This window comes from Asterias rubens, chromosome 9 (assembly GCF_902459465.1).
Source record: "Asterias rubens chromosome 9, eAstRub1.3, whole genome shotgun sequence".
Taxonomy (NCBI): Eukaryota; Metazoa; Echinodermata; class Asteroidea; order Forcipulatida; family Asteriidae; genus Asterias; species Asterias rubens.
Window position 1 is genome coordinate 6,748,104 of NC_047070.1, and position 17,300 is coordinate 6,765,403.

Here is a 17,300-nt window from a genome sequence, read left to right on the forward strand (position 1 = left end):
GTACACATTTTGGTAATTACTCCAGAAAAGTAATGGCCTTAGAAACGTACTTTGTAAGAAGCACTGTAATCTGTTGATAATAGGGCTAAAACATTTACACAAACTTTTTTTAACATTTGCTTGCCATTGGGGTTGACCATATAGTTCATGAAAACGTTTTTTTGGTAAAATGTCATTAACCAATTGCGAAACCCATGTTGTCATCCCCAACCATTTAGGCCTATGGCCCAATACTTTTGCCCGTTACATCCACGACTCTGGTTGCCTTACTGCTGTCTTAGAATAATCACTTCTCTCTCGCAACAATAAACAGAACAAACAGTCCCGCGAGATGATGTGTCAATTAAAGCATAGAGCAACCTTGCTCTATGATTAAAGCGATCCAAGACTTCAACAGGCACGGGGGGGGGGGGGGGGGGGGGGGGTTGCGACCCTCGTCGTAAAACCACTAGTACAAATACATTGTACGGACAATCTTGATGTTCAATGCAAACCACAAATTTACGATGTCAAAAAACTGACGGCGGAAATTACCGTTTTGGGGCCCCTGGCTAATCAGACATTCAACAGTTCGGTTCTTCGTGGAGTTTGTCACGATTCCCTAATATTTGACTATCAGCACCAATGCAAACTCGCCACCTTTCTCTTTTTGTATTTGCGGAAAATTTGAAGAAACGCATGATCGCTCGTTGACATTGCAATTAGTGGCCCCGACATTGTGTGTGCCCTAAAGACAGTGGACACTGTTGGTAATAATTGTCAAAGACCAGTCTTTTCACTTGGTGTATCTTAACATTATGCATAACAAACCTGTGAAAACTTGAGCTTATTGGTCGTCGAAGTTGCGAGATAATAATGAAAGAAAAAAAAACCCTGTCACACGAAGTTGTGTGCTTTCAGATGCTTGATTTCGTGACCTCAAATTCTAAATCTGAGGTCTCGAAATCAAATTCGAGGAAAATTCACTTCCTTCTCGAAAACTACGTCACTTCAGAGGGAGCCGTTTCTCACAATGTTTTATACTATCATCAACCTCTCCCCAGAATAGTGAAAAACCAATTACAAATGTTGCATTGCATCGATGCCAGAACAAAAATGAATAAAACGCTCACTGAGCGATAAACTCCACACATGAAATTATAATATTATTTATTTCTCATCAAATTAATATTAAATTTCAGACAGAAATGTTATCTCAAGGGATTTTTCCCACTTCTGTAACGTTCCTTTAAAGGCTGAAGTATTTTATTATTTGAGTGAGAAATTACCCGTTTCTCAAAAACTACCTCAGAGGAGCCGTTTCTCACAATATTTTAACAGCTCTCCGTTGCTCGTTATAGCCTATACCTGAGTTTTTATGCCAATAATAATTGATTTTGAGTAATTAACAATAATGTCCAGTGCCCTTAAAGGCGAAAAACCCAGTTCTTTTATCTTCACAACAGTTCGATTGGTGTACAAAATTATTTTTACCAGTGCCACAAAGATTGGACATGACTAAAAGGCAGTGACCACTAGTGGTAATTACTAACAAATAATCATGTCAGCATAAAAACTTACTTGGTAACAATCGAGAGCTATTGACAGTAAAAACATTGTGGGAAACGGCTCCCTCTGAATAACGCTATTTTCGAGAAAGAAGTAATTTTCCACTAAAATAAATTTGATTTTGAGACCTCAAAAATTAGATTTTGAGGTCCCGAAATCACTTAGCATCTGAAAGCACAACTTCGTTTGACAATGGTGTTTTTCTGCCATTATTATTTCGCAACTTCGACAAATTGAGTTCAAATTTTCACAGGTTTGTTATTTTATGCATAATTTTATGTTGAGATACTACCGAGTGAGAAGACTGGTCTTTGACAGTTATCAATGGTGCCCATTGTCTTTAAATGCAAAGATTCAGTCACGATGGGGAAACCGTATATTATAGGTTGGAGTCAGAGTGGTTATGGCACTCAGGAGCGTTGTTACTACTGTCATCATCATGAAGCAGGGTTGAAATTATTATCCTCCGGACTTCACGTCACGTATGCAAAAAGTCAATAAAGAGAAAGTGTCTGGAAATTGAACCCTCCCCGCCCCCTCCAACGACAATTGTAACAACGTGATACTATCCCTGCATCTCATGTTTTTTTCAGTCTTTTTTTTTAAAAAAATCTCTCTTGGAATTATTTTGTCGAGTTCAAAACAGTGTTATTTTGGGGGTACATTCTGTATTATACTTCTGAGCCCGTATTCAAGTGACCACGGCTTCAGTTTACCTCCACCTATTAAAAGTTCCTGTCTGTCCGATTCTGGCCCTTTTCGAAACCACGGCTTCGGCTTTGGATTCAGCTTGAGGTTCCGTCCTCTCGTGTGAAGCCCTGAGTGCAAACGCAAAGCAAGCTTTTAATTATATTGTCAAAACAACCGCGGGCCAGGCTTGCCTGAGCCGAATCCAAAGACGAAGCAATGGTTTCGAAAAGGGCCTAATATTGAACGAGGAATTTTCAATAGAGGGAGCTATCACTATCAAAAGTATTTTCAAGATGGCAGCCCACATGGTTCGTCAAGTCCGTGGACTCTGCAGAATTTTTAACGTTTTAAAAGGAAACTGCGATGTTCCACTACAAAGAATTCGCCCCCATCGCTTGGTAGCTAATATTTTAAGTAAGTAAACATTTGAAGTCGGTACTTTTTCATTTATTTTGCATAAAAAACTCTTTAAAATCCTCCTTTACATGCCACCAGGGCACAATTTCATAGCGCTGCTTTAATTTAAAGGCAGTGCCAGTGGACACTACTATTGCCATTGGTAATTACTCAAAATATTTATTAATTAGCATAAATCCTTACTTGGTAACAAGTAATTGGGAGAGGTTGGTAGTATAAAACATTGTGAGAAACAGCGGACGAAACAGCTCCCTCTGAAGTGAAGTGGAGTAGTTTTCGAGAAACGAAAGAAGTAATTTTCAACGAATTTGAGGATATTCTTCCGTATGGTGCCACCACTTTTTCATTCGATATGAAACAATATAATATATAATTCTAATTTACCTCGGTGTGATATCCCTTTTTGTAAAAATTAGTGAAAAAGTGGTGGCGCCATACGGAAAGTTATCCAAAGTTTCCATGTCACGCCACCACTTTTTCATTCGATATGAAATAGTATATTATCTAATTTACCTCGATGAGATATCCCTTTTTGTTAAAATAAGGGAATTGAAAAAGTGGTGGCGTAATACGGAAAGTTATCCAATAATGGTCCAAAGACTGTTGCTTTGATAATTATTAATGGCTAGTCAGGTCCTTGTTATTGTTATTTTTGTTCCTTGTCGTGTCCAAGTCCTCGTCTGTCACAGGGAAATGTAGAAAAGCAGTATGCTTTGAAACCTTTGTAGTTATACCTGCATCCATGTTGGCTAGCATGTTATTTACACTCGATATTATCTTTGAAATTTCTATACATGTTATTGTTGAATTATGTGGCATCCATCTTTCCATAATTATACTCATTGTTATTTGTTTCAACTGTATGTTTCATAGTGAGAAATAAATGTGGATTGAATTGAATAATACTACTAAATAGGAAATATTTTGTTATCCTGCCACCAACTTTTCACTAAATTTTAGTACCAGAAGCAAAAGAAAAGAAAACGAATAGGCCTAGCTAGATGTTGTTTTTTTTTTTTAGAGCTACCGCTAGATACTAAATTTGTTTCATAACATTTAATAAAAATTGAAGAATTTGATCAAGCCAAATTTCTTGTTTTGTTGTAATGTAGGGTCAGGTGTTTCAGTTGAGTCCAGAAGTGGAATCCCATCTCTTACCTGTTTATCATCAAGAGGTTTGCATACGGATCCAGCCAAACAAGAACAGGAACCAGACCAAGTGCAGAGGTCCGATCATGTAAGTTAGGCTGTACCTAGTGTCTTAATATTACCCCCCGCACTAAAATAAGAAATGCCACCTTGTCCTCATTTTAACGATATTATGTTTACACTTCTAAATGGTTGTTACGCGTCTATGTACTCACACCTTCTAAGAACGTGTACCGGTACTTGTGTTACCAAAGGCAACATCAAAGAGGTGAGTTCCTGGCAAATTTTCTGAGGTGTCCAGGCATCGACCTAGCGGGCACACAATATTTTGCGAACAGTGTAGCTGTGTTCTGCTGACCGAGTGCTGATGATGCAACTGTAGAGGATTTCACCATATACGGCATGTGACTGTGTTAACAATGAAGTTCATTCATTCATTTTAATTCAGTTCTTTTTTTTGTCTCAGATCATTGCCCGGAGAGGCCCAATTCCAAATTACATTAAAAACAATATCATCTAAAAACTTGTAGGCGAGTCTGCGGCTAATGCAAAATTTTGTTTGCGCGCTAAGTCGATGAATGGACACCTCAGAGTTTGTTGAGGAAATTTACCAGTAATCCTGAAACGAAAGTAATTGGGGTTGCATTTTTTCTTATCTTCTCTAAACAGCCTGTAGCTGATCTAGATGATCCTTTCAAGGAGCCAGTTCAACCATGTATCCTCTGTCAGAATCAAGTTCCTCTTTCCTACAAGGTAATGTCAAACCATTGCTCAAAACTCGTTTATTCCGCCAGGCTTTTTACTAGACTTTTACGTGGCCTTTTGCCGACTGGTTTTATTTCTGTTAATTGATTTTAACTATTGTTCTCAGAATTTTCAGTGTAATCACCAGTTTTAAATCTGTTTAAATTATTGTTAATTTATCTGTATATTGTTGTAATGTGCATCTGTACATATTTTTTATGAAACTTGCGCATAATAAATGAATAAATTATTATTATTATTATTAACGTCAAAAAATCATCCAGTTAAGCCCGATTCGTACTTCCTGCGAATGCGAGGGCGATATACAAATTTTCATCACAAAAAAAAACCCAGTTGAAATGTGTTCAACTCTTGCTAAACATTCACAGCAAAAACTGGGCTGTGACATCAAAATGTACTTTGCATTCGCATTCGCAGGAAGTATGAACCGGGCTTAGCTGTTTACATTCTAGCAATAAGTTGTGTTTATCTTTTACAACGACCAACATATTACAAATGTTGGGCGACAGATTTCTTTTCATCGGCTGCCCCCAAACTATCGAATGAACTGCCATCTGACATTCAACACTCTCAATCCATTGATATTTTTAAGCGAAAAGTAAAGACTTTTCTTTTTAATCTTGCTCTCAATTGTGCTCTTGGTTTAAAGACACTGGACACTATTGGTAATTGTCAAAGACCAATCTTCTCACTTGGTGTATCTCAACATATGCATAACAAAGCAAACCTGTGAAAATTTGAGCACAATTGGTCGTCGAAGTTGCAAGATAACAATGGAAGAAAAAACGCCCTTGCTTTATTTTGGGACCTCAAAATCTAATTCTGAGGTTTTGAAATCAAATTAAATATTTTAGTGGAAAATTACTTTTTTCTTGAAAACTATGTTACTTCAGAGGGAGCCATTTCTCACAATGTTTTATACTATCAACAGCTCTTCATTGCTTGTTACCAAGTAAGTTTTTATGCCAGCAATTATTTTGAGTCATTACCAATAGTGTCCACTGTCTTTAGTAAAGACTAGTCTTGCTTTTAGTAGTGCTCATGGTTTAAAAAATTAAAATGGTACCTCAAATCTGCAGTTTGTCCAATCACCACTTTGTTTGTTTCCTCAGAATGTACAGTTACTTTCACAGTTTGTATCTCCGAACACTGGTAAGATTTATGGTCGACATATCACTAAACTGTGCTCCTATCAGCAGAAACAGGTGTCTAAGGCCATCAAGAGAGCCAAACAGATGGGCAAGTACCATTTTAATATATTATTATTATATAATTATTTTGGTTTTACCCATATACACCGATGTGTATTTAGCCCTGTATACTCGGTACTTTCTCGAGCTCTGTCGGAAAAAAAGCACAGGCAGATTTCTGAGTATACAGTGCTAACACACACCGGTGTTTATGGGTAAAACCAAAATTATTATTCCTTATCGCCAATGTAAATTTCAATCTCTTAAATCGTTGCGGTACCCGCTGCTAAAATGAAGGATTCAAACTAGATGACCCGTTCAAGGAGCCAGTTCAGCCATGTATCCTCCGTCAGAAACAAGGGCCACAACCATGACTTGAACTTTCGCGCATTATGGCGCTTGTAGGAGGCTTAGTACACCCGTGTTAAAGTATTTTGATGCAATTCCATTTCAAATGCATCTTGTTTTTACATTATCACCTTCAACTGCTTACTGCGTAATTTAAGAGCATCGATGTGTGACGTCAGATTTTCAGTCTAGGTTTTTGCTAACAATCTAAAGAATGCTTGCACCAAGACTAACAAAATATAATAAGTGCACAAGCTTGAACTGTCTTCTTTCTTTCCCCTCCAGGTTTTATGCCATACATGTACAGAGAGACAGTCTTTCTCAAAGATCCCAACCTGTTTGATATCAGATACACCGGGAACGTAGATATTGCGATGCAAGAACCCTCGGATCTCATCCAGCCCGAGATGCAAGATGCAGATAAAGAAAGTGATGATAAGAAGTGATGGCTTTGGGGAGGAGGGGAGAGGGGGACGTTGTGAGCTGAGCCCAATTTCATAGATATGCTTAAGCAGAGGATTATGCTTAGCAATTTTCTGCTAAGTGAAAATAAGCAGAATACCAGTCACATTTTGTACGTTTAAAATGGTATTTTAGCTGGTGACCTTATTCCAATAATAAGCTTAGTTTTGTTTTGTGCTTAAACAGATGAAATTGGAGCCAATGAAAAAATAACTGGAATCTTTGTGTTTAATACAAAGAATGACGATCTTATGCCTGCTGTCTGGTGAATTAAAAATGGAGCACCTAAATTGTTCATGTGACAATCCTTTTACAAACAGGCCTCGACCAATCCCACTGAACCCTCCACTGGGCCAGCTCTCTTGACAGAGAAACAGAGTGAACTGATACTATAAACTATAGGCAGGAAATACCACATACTTTGTACAAAATTGTAAAGGAGGATTTATTGTTATTATTACCAATGTAAGACATTCTGTGTATCCTTAAAACCAATGAAATTCATTAGTTTTTAATGAACCTTCATTTGACAGAAAAACCATGGGAAATAATACTTTAGTCTACTAATAGACTAGGGCAAGTTCTTTGTACAAAATTGTAAAGGAGGATTAAATTTTACTAATGTAAGAGATTATACTGTTTGGTCTTTAAATTGTTTTTTAAAAAACCGGTGTAAATATTGACTGTAGGCGAAAAACCTGGATGAATTTTTTTTTTATTATGAATTTTTATCAATGGGACAGGCCTAGGGAGCTACTAGAAGCAGAAACCACTGGACACTTTTGGTACTCAAAATATAATCAGCATAAAACTAAACTTGGTAACAATTAGCAATGGAGAGCTGTTGATAGTATAAAACATTGTGAAAACAGACTCCCTCCGGTGTAGCGTAGTTTTTGAGAAAGAGGTAATATCTCTCCTAAAAAAAAATTGAATCTAAAAGAGACTTCAGGCCTCAGGAGCCTTTTGTTCAGGCATCTAAAAGCAAACACAATGTGCAACAAGGTTTTTGTTTTCCTTTAAATATTTTCTTGCAAATTTTATGACCAATCGAACCCCAAAATTTGTTATTTTACGCAAACTGAGAAACACCAAGTTAGAAATTGGTCTTTGACAATTACATGTACAAAAAGGTGTCCAGTGCCTTTAGGGCGAGGAACTATGTGCATGGACAAGAAAAAATTACTATTTCTTTTGTGATACCAAGTGTAGATGGATTGCACAAGACGACATTGACCACCATCTTTGATGAAACTTGCATGCCTGAAAGGCTTTCATTGGCTGAGAGTTGTGTAATGAGTGTAGACGCGTGCACTATTGTTTATCTTCAAGTATGGCATTCCATGATGCTGTGTGCAATCCATCTATTATAGCCCTACTTAATTTCTCCTAACCAAAATTGGACTGCTCAAAATATTGATATTTAAATTTATGCCTAGGCAATTTTCAAAACCACAACATACAGATAGGAACAGCGGTCGATTTCCCAAAACTCTTCCTAACTTGAGACTAATCTTAGGAATTATGACGAGTCCCAACCCTGCACTGTAGCATGCAGACCTTAAGATTAATCCCAAGTTGGGACGAGTTACTCATCCTAACTTGAGATAAGACGAGTCCTAACTCTGTGAAATCGACCTCAGGTGACTTAGGCGATTTTGACACCCCCCCCCAGTGTTTTCGTCCTCCATTGTAAATTAACATCACCATATTGTGGGGGGGGGGGGTTCAGAATCACATCAACACTGGTTTGGGTCCCAAGCGCCTGATGAAAAATACCCCTAAATATTACTGATGGAGCCCAAGCTGAACCCGTGGTTTTGAAAAGAGGTGCTCGGAAGTTTTAACCATAAAAGAATGCACACCACTTCAAAAATATTACTTTGTATAATAAAAGAAAGAATAGTTTTTTTAACTCAACAAATTCCAGTTTGAAAAAGACATTTACATCTGATGCAGTGTCACAATGTCAATATAAGGTTGAATAAGTTCAAAGCTATTCAGTCAAGGTTTTCCAGGAATTTTATCATTTGACTTTCTGTAACTTTAAGACCCAAGCCCACTGGCATGGCATCTGAGTTGGATTCAGCACAGGAAAAGTTATGTTCATTCCAACACCCTTGGGCCCCACCTTCCACTGCAGTTGGGTCTTCACTCCAAGCATCGATACCGTACTCAGTTTATTCGGAATCGGTGCTCCAAGAAACAGACGGTTGTCCACTGGCCATTCAAGAACTATAGCATAGACCGACTCTACGAGAGACCCATTCAGTTGAGAGGTGTACCATATGTCAGTGGTGTTGGTGTCGTTCTGTGCACGCCATGGTTTGGACTTGTAGATGGCCTCGCCATTCACTTTCAACCAAGAGCCGACCTGCCGCAGACGCTCCTCAAAGATTGGGATGATCCGCCCATCATGAGTTGGTCCGACATTTAAGAGCATGTTTCCTCCACAGCTTATTGTCTTGGCCATTGAATGAAGCAGTTGTTGTGTGCTTAAGAAGTCGGAGAGATGGACGTTTCGACGATAGCCCCAAGATCCCTTGTCCACCGTCATCGCATTCTCCCACTTGTGTTTCTGCAAGGTGCCGGGGTTGTAGCGATCATGACAAGTGAAGAACCCGCCATGTTTGCAGACAGTTCCGTTTCCCCAGCGATCGTTAACAACCACTTTGTCTTTGATAGGGCTGTCGTTGTAAAGCCATGCTAGGAACCCAGTGCTGTTCCAGTACTCCCAGCCTGTGATCACCTGAAATCCATCGGACCAGATGAGATCAGGCTCATAGTTGTTCACAAGCTCGTGTAACATCGGTGTTGAGATCTGTTCGGGGTACAATCGTGTCGAGAACTTATTTGCCACGTCTTGAAGATACAGAGGATGATACCACGCGAAGAGGGAGTGATACAGCCCAAAGTGGATTTGAGTCGTGCGTTTACGGATGGCAGTCGCCATCTCCCCAATCAGATCTCTCTTCGGACCCACATCCATCGAGTTCCAGTTCCATGAATACTTAGATGGCCACATTGCATACCCCTCATGATGTTTACTGGTGAGCACAAAGTAACGCGCCCCTGAGGCTTCGACGATCTCTGCAAACTTGTCTGCATCAAAGAGTTCAGCTCGGAAAGACTTCGCGAAATCGGCGTACGTGAAACCCGGAGGATAATTCTGCTTCATGAAATTCACGTAAGCCGCCACGTCATTTGTCCAGTAACGCCAGAACCACTCCGAGCCGAAACTTGGTACGGAGTAGAGGCCCCAGTGCATGAAAATGCCGAATTTAGATTCATCATACCAGGCAGGAAGGGGTCTTGAATCCAAAGATTGCCAGTTGGGCTGATACTGCTGGTCAGAAGAATAGACGAGCAAAACTTGGGAGAGTAAACTGCAGAAGAACAGTGCCAGGAATAACCCTCTGGATTTCATGACTGAGGGCAACTGAGCGGCCATTACTAAATTTAGCAAACACCCCTTTAGCATATAAGTATCAGACGGTTGTGTCCTTCATGAAGCTACGTTGTCACTTTGCAGTTACAGTTTTGTTACACTATACTTAATACACCCCATCCCGGTATGACAAGGCGCAATGTGGAAAATAATCGAATACAGCACTATGTTGTGCTGCATTATTCAATAGAAATAATTCACCCCGCAGTCATTCTATGAACAATATTATAACCAACTCACAGTCCCGTTCACTAGCACCCCAGATACCCATTGTTTACCTGTTCAGCGTTCACGCTTCAGTGAATTCCTACTTCCTTACACTTACTTCTGCACGACCAACACATTTTTATTGAAGGCGTAGTAGTTGCACCGCGCCACCAACGTCAAGCCCAAGCCAGGGTCACCTGTTGTCGGTCCTATCCGATCCAATGACAGTCTTGTAGTCTTGGGCTTGACGTGGGGGCGCGGTGCAACTAATACAGGCTTTGGATTACAGTGTTTTATTATACTTTTGTAGATCCTGGCCATCACATTATGGTTGGTTGTAATTTCCTGTGCCCTTATTGTTAGTCTTACTTAGTATTTTTGTAATTGTTCAATGGCAAAAAAAAAATAAAGAATAAGAATAATATAAATATAGAAAAATATAATAGTGGACACTATTGGTAATTACTCAAAATAATTATTAGCATAAAACCTTACTTGGTAACGAGTAATGGGGAGAGGTTGGTAGTATAAAACATTGTGAGAAACGGCTCCCTCTGAAGTGGAGTAGTTTTCGAGAAAGAAGTAATTTTCCACGAATTTGATTTCGAGACCTCAATTTAGAATTGTTGTGTTGGTGGTGCATGGTGCAAGTATAAGGAAGTAGGTATTCACTGAAGCGTGAACAGGTAAACAATGGGTCTCTGGCGGGCACACACGGGATTGTGAGGTATATATTATGGAGCTATAATATCATTCATTAGAATGACTGCGGGTAGATTTTTTTCTTTTGAATAATACAGCACAACAATGCATTTAAGCTGTTTTCATATATTTTCCACATTGTCTATTGTCATGTGCCCAGCCAACCGTGATGGGGGCTGAACTGTGTACGGTAGTGTAACTGTCAAATGAAAACAATTTTGTACTATAGCTTCATCAAGGACACAACCGTCTGTCAAAGACAGAACCGTCTGTCTAAAGCATAAAGGGGTGTTTGCTAAATTTAGTAATGGCCGCTCAGTTGCACTCAATCATGGAATCCAGAGGGTTATTCCTGGCGCTGTTTTTAGGCAGTTTACTCTCCCAAGTTTTGCTCGTCTATTCTGCTGACCAGCAGTATCAGCCCAACTGGAAATCTTTAGATTCAAGACCCCTTCCTGCCTGGTATGATGAATCTAAATTCGGCATTTTCATGCACTGGGGCCTCTACTCCGTGCCAAGTTTCGGTTCGGCCCGGTTCTGGCAATACTGGAAAAACAACGTGACTGCTTATGTGAATTTCATGAAGCAGAATTATCCTCCGGATTTCACGTACGCCGATTTCGCCAAGTCATTCCGAGCTGAACTCTTTGATGCAGACAAGTTTGCAGAGATCGTCGAAGCTTCAGGGGCGCGTTACTTTGTGCTCACCAGTAAACATCATGAGGGGTATGCAATGTGGCCGTCTAAGTATTCATGGAACTGGAACTCGATGGATGTGGGTCCGAAGAGAGATCTGGTTGGGGAGATGGCGACTGCCATCCGTAAACGCACGACTCAAATCCACTTCGGGCTGTATCACTCCCTCTTCGCGTTTTACCATCCTCTGTATCTACAAGACGTGGCAAATAAGTTAACGACACGATTGTACCCCGAACAGATCTCAACACCGATGTTACACGAGCTTGTGAACAACTATGAGCCTGATCTCATCTGGTCCGATGGATTTCAGGTGATCACAGGCTGGGAGTACTGGAACAGCACTGGGTTCCTAGCATGGCTTTACAACAACAGCCCAATCAAAGACAAGGTGGTTGTTAACGATCGCTGGGGAGATGGAACTGTCTGCAAACACGGCGGGTTCTACACTTGTGGAGATCGCTACAACCCCGGCACCTTGAAGAAACACAAGTGGGAGAATGCGATGACGGTGGACAAGGGATCTTGGGGCTATCGTCGAAACGTCCATCTCTCCGACTTCTTAAGCACACAACAACTGCTTCATTCAATGGCCAAGACAATAAGCTGTGGAGGAAACATGCTCTTAAATGTCGGACCAACTCATGATGGGCGGATCATCCCAATCTTTGAGGAGCGTCTGCGGCAAGTCGGCTCTTGGTTGAAAGTAAATGGGGAGGCCATCTACAAGTCCAAACCATGGCGTGCACAGAACGACACCAACACCACTGACATATGGTACACCTCTCAACTGAATGGGTCTCTCGTAGAGTCGGTCTATGCTATAGTTCTTGAATGGCCAGTGGACAACCGTCTGTTTCTTGGAGCACCGATTCCGAATAAACTGAGTACGGTATCGATGCTTGGAGTGAAGACCCAACTGCAGTGGAAGGTGGGGCCCAAGGGTGTTGGAATGAACATAACTTTTCCTGTGCTGAATCCAACTCAGATGCCATGCCAGTGGGCATGGGTCTTAAAGTTACAGAAAGTCAAATGAGAAAATTCCTGGAAAATCTTGACTGAATAGCGTTGAACTTATTCAATCTTCTATTAGCATTGTGACACTGCATCAGATGTAGGCCTAAATGTCTTTTTCGTACTTAAGAGAATATGTCTTGAAATTGGTTGACTTTAAAAACTATTCTTTCTTTTATACAAAGCTAGATTTTTGTAGTGGTGTGCATTCTTTATGGTTAAAATTTCCGAGCCCCCTCTTTTCAAAGTCACGGCTTCAGTTTGGGCTCCATAGGTACCATTTGAAAAACTTTTTGGGGGTATTTTTCTTCAGGTGCGCGGGTCTGCATGACCCCAAACAATATGATACTCTCTTTTGCATCAGTTTCATTCAGCTGATGTTAAAGGGGCACACCGGCTGAATTGGGCTATTTTGGGCTAGAAAATAAACTAAGATATGACTTCAGATGTCTTCCAGGATTGGAGAAGAGCAGTCCCTAACAAAAAAATCATCAAATTTATTCGGTTTTGAACATTTAAAAAAAAAAACCGTGTAGAGTCGCGTGATAGTTTGTTCCAAAAAGTGGTTAGACTAATCACGTGACCTTCCGAGTTAGTTTTACTTCCAGCCGTATAAAAGCTAATTCGCTGAACCATTTTAAATACTTTTGTTTACAACTATTCATGAGTATATGACAAAAAAGGCTACGTATTAAGATTATGGATACAAATCGTTAATAATGGTCAAAAATCGAACGTAAGATGAACATTCCTAGGGACAAAAACGCTCAGAAGGGGAGTGGGCGACAAAATCGCCTAAGTCACCTATTACTATAATATGTGTATGCCGTTGTTTTGAAAATGGCCGTGGCATAAATTTGAATATAAATATTTTGAGCAATCCAATTTTGGTTAGAAAAACTAAGTAGGGCTAAATACTATAGATGGAATGCACATAGTGTCATCTACTGCTATGATGATAAACAATGGAAAAGTGCACGCGTCTACACTCTTTTGCACAACTCTCAGCCAATGATTCCTATTCGTGAACGCGTGCACGTTTCATCGAAGATGGTGGGCAATGACGTCGTGTAGTGCAATCCATGTATACATCCTTGGTAATCACAAATAGGTGATTGCCTCAGTTTCTAACATGCAATCTTTAGACCGCAATGTTAGTATTTTTGTAATTTTTCTTGTACATACCCTTAAGGCACTGCACACTTGCTAGTTGTCAAAGACCAGTTTTCTAATGTTGGTGTTAATACTCATACATTCATAGAATATCAAACCTGTGAAAGTTTGTGCTAACTTGGTCATAAAATATGCAAGAAAACAAATGTTCTTTCAGTTGTCTGAATAAAAGGCTTCATGCCTGATTTTTTTCAACCTATATGGACGAAGACTCGGGCTGTAACTTTGTATGTCAATCCCCGTCCATTATGTACCTTTGACCTCGAGTCCTCGCATTCATTTCACATGGAGACTCGCAAGCAAATCTCACGTTTATGTATACAAACCAAGTTCACGTTGCTGGGCGCATGCGACCTGATCATACGACCAAAAGTGCAGCTGCCAAAAGTTACCTCAACAAACTTACTGTGTGCTTAAACCAATCAAATCATAGATGTAAAGCTTACGTCACTGCACGTTTATCCAATGAAATAATAATTGTCCTGTCCAATGAAATCACTTCAGTGTTATATTGCGGATTCACCGGGTTAAACGTGCAGTGACGTATAGTACTCTCTTAAAGGAACACGTTGCCTTGGATCGGACGAGTTGGTCTATAAAAAAGCGTTTGAAACCGTTTGTTATGAAATGTATATGGTTGGAAAGATGTTTTAAAAGTAGAATATAATAATTCACACAAGTATCACTCAAAATTGCACGATTTTCATTTTACGTCGCGAATCAACACGGTCGGCCATTAATGGGAGTCAACTTTTTGACTCCCATAAATGGCCGACCGTGTTAGTCGACGAGGTTAAACGTAAACCACGCAATTTTGAGGCATATTTGTGTAGATCATTGTATTCTACTTTTACAACAGCTTTCTAACCATATCAATTTTATAACAAACGGTAACAAACGCTTTTTAAAGACCAACTCGACCGATCCAAGGCAACGTGTTCCTTTAATGTATAAAAGAATGAAAAAGCACTCTTTCAAGAGCCATATGAAGGACAACTATTTTTTGAGTGGTCTTCCACTCTTTTAGATTGAAGTTTGCATCTGTTTGAATGATTTTTTACTCTGTCCTGGAGTGAAACCCCTCTAAAAAGTAAACAAAAAACACCACTCTTTTTAAAGAGGCGTAATCTGAGGGACAGCTCGAAGTGTAAAGAGTGGCGTTTTTCACTCATGAGTGTTTCAGATATAGCTCGGTAATTTACTAACTTTAACTGTTCTACAATTTAAACACTGGCTTGCATGAAATACTATTTGTCCATACACTTTACTTTTTGGTATCGTTTTGACTTCAATCCTAACCTCAAATCAGCTGTTAAAATTACTCACTGAAAGTGATATTCAAATTAATTTTTTCTTCGCTTGAGTGTTTGTTCACTTAACTCTTTCAACGTTTAACACTAAGTTAAATGCGCAATTCAATGTATATACAATTATATCAATGTTCCGCCAGTTATATTAACTTTCCTCTATATCCTGGAGGTTTCTCTCATTGAAAAATCTTGCTTCGGGTACCCTTCCGTATAAGGGGCCAAGAAAAGGTTTTCCAGACTGCCCGGTCAATATGGGTTGCCACTCTAATGCTCTCGCTCTTAACACGCACCCGGTTCTAGTGCCGGTGTACTTCATCGGGTTGTCTCGCGGACTGTTACCCGGTCTCTGCGGCAATCTATTAGATGGCCGTAGAGACCGGGTAAAAAGCATATGAAATAATAACCAAAACTATGCCAATATACATGTACATATAATCTTAACTTCTGCCACAAAATATTACGTTGAATCAGTTTGCTAAAACCATCAACCTAATTCAATTATAAATACATGTACAGAGTTAAAAAAAACCGAAGCACTGAGCAAATTGTAAATTCCACGTTCTACTTGGTGGTTAAGAGAAAACAATCTCTTTCTTGAACATGTAGGCTCTTATCATGTTAAGACAGTGAACTTACGGCCATTAGCTGGAGACGTACTCTGGAGGCTAAGCGTTGCAAACGGAGGTGTTGGATATTAATTGGAGGCGGAATTTTGGCACTGTAATTTGCAAACTAGAAAATCTTGGGATAACATTTCACCCCAAAAATAGCCTACTGCTACTGGTCTGTCTGATATTTTCAATCATGTAAAGCTATGAAATTGACACATTATCAATTAACAATTTCTAAGTTATGCTAATACATGTATTTCAGAATTCATTCGAATAAAACAGATCTTCTTGTTTGCTTCGCCATCTAGCAGTGCAACTTCTTATCTCGTTGTTTGTTTTCATACACATTTTCAGATGTGCCTTTGAAGGTTAAGAAGAGTCGTGAGCTCCAAGGCCTACAGTCTAACATCAACAAGTCAGGGCACCCTACACTTGATAAGGTATAGTAATGTTTTGCAAAATATACTTCACCTTTTAGTTTGCCTTTAGAGACAATTCATTTTTGTATAAATTTGACAAGTATGAAATTGGTAATTTTATTACTCTAATTTTTCAGTGAAAAATATGCATTTGCTGTCACCTGTCCATAGCTGCTTGGTGTTGTTTTAAAAGATGCTGTACTGGTAATGGTCGATTCCTGTCAAACATGCTCGGGATAGGCTTGATTTGATTACAAGTCCAGCCTGTAAATTTAGAGTTGCCCTCCATATAGCTATTCACAATTTTTACAGTTGCTCTTTGCTGCTGCCGAAAGAGCTTTTCTCTCTTCAGTGAATGTATCATAAGGTGGCCAATAACACCTGTCACATGCACGGTACAAATTGGAGACGGCGGAGACCTTTAGATGAGCTTTTCCCATTTATTTGCACTCAGTGTATAACATAACACAGGTGAAACTATAATTAACAAATACATAAATAGCTTATTAAATAACACGAAAAATGCACATTATTAAACAATTAAGGGAGGGGAGACAAAGGCGAACCATATCAGCCTAACAAAAAACAACTTTAAATGCAGAACGAGATACAGATTGGTTTTGTACAAAACTATATTTTTTGTGAGTTAATCTGTAATTACTTCTGCTGAAAGACACTACATAAAATTCTGGATGTGCACATTACACAATGAATACTAATTATAAAACTCATTACGAAATAGAAAGCAAGCAATTTACAAAGTACACAATTATTCTTGTAAGTGTTATTATAAGTTAAACATTCAACTCGATTCTTAAATTGAATGTGAAACTTTTTGAATCGCATGACGTAAAAGTTTTTGCGTACAATGGACGCTGTTTTAAGGAGCTGTTAATTTGGCTGAACCATGGTTGAACTACGTAATGATCAGACTCCCATTTGTTTCAACAGCCCTAAACCTAACCTTAAACTTGAATAACACTAACCCACTCTGCCGGTCTATATGGTTATTGGATGGAGAAATTCTGGGAGAATTGTTTTTTCTTTTTTACATTGAATAAAGAGTCATTCTCAATATTGTACTTCAAATTAAGAAGTCACAAGTGTTTGTTTTTTTGTTTTTTTAATTGGAGACGCAATTTTTAACTGGA

General features: G+C 39.3%; 3 protein-coding genes across 3 annotated transcripts; 2 read left to right on the forward strand and 1 right to left on the reverse strand.

The window, feature by feature from the left end:
* Window positions 1-2,531: 2,531 nt before the first annotated feature.
* Window positions 2,532-7,200, forward strand: LOC117294447 (28S ribosomal protein S18c, mitochondrial-like). The gene is made up of 5 exons (XM_033776850.1): window positions 2,532-2,652; window positions 3,768-3,892; window positions 4,474-4,557; window positions 5,682-5,808; window positions 6,393-7,200. Exons 1-5 carry the CDS (start codon window positions 2,532-2,534, stop codon window positions 6,551-6,553), a joined length of 618 nt encoding a protein of 205 aa, XP_033632741.1. The 3' UTR covers window positions 6,554-7,200.
* Window positions 7,201-8,133: 933 nt separating this feature from the next.
* On the reverse strand, window positions 8,134-10,344 carry LOC117294448 (alpha-L-fucosidase-like). Its single transcript, XM_033776851.1, has one exon. The coding sequence runs from the start codon at window positions 10,048-10,050 to the stop codon at window positions 8,596-8,598; it is 1,455 nt and encodes a 484-aa protein (XP_033632742.1). The 5' UTR covers window positions 10,051-10,344; the 3' UTR covers window positions 8,134-8,595.
* Window positions 10,345-11,129: 785 nt separating this feature from the next.
* Window positions 11,130-14,008, forward strand: LOC117294450 (alpha-L-fucosidase-like). Its single transcript, XM_033776852.1, has one exon. The coding sequence runs from the start codon at window positions 11,234-11,236 to the stop codon at window positions 12,656-12,658; it is 1,425 nt and encodes a 474-aa protein (XP_033632743.1). The 5' UTR covers window positions 11,130-11,233; the 3' UTR covers window positions 12,659-14,008.
* Window positions 14,009-17,300: the final 3,292 nt, after the last annotated feature.

Coding starts and splice junctions, on each gene's coding strand:
- LOC117294447 (XM_033776850.1), top strand. CDS start 2,532: ATGGCAGCCCACATGGTTCGTCAAGTCCGTGGACTCTGCAGAATTTTT. Junction 2,653..3,767: donor CTTGGTAGCTAATATTTTAA/GTAAGTAAACAT, acceptor GTTGTAATGTAG/GGTCAGGTGTTTCAGTTGAG. Junction 3,893..4,473: donor AAGTGCAGAGGTCCGATCAT/GTAAGTTAGGCT, acceptor TTCTCTAAACAG/CCTGTAGCTGATCTAGATGA.
- LOC117294448 (XM_033776851.1), bottom strand. CDS start 10,050: ATGCTAAAGGGGTGTTTGCTAAATTTAGTAATGGCCGCTCAGTTGCCC.
- LOC117294450 (XM_033776852.1), top strand. CDS start 11,234: ATGGCCGCTCAGTTGCACTCAATCATGGAATCCAGAGGGTTATTCCTG.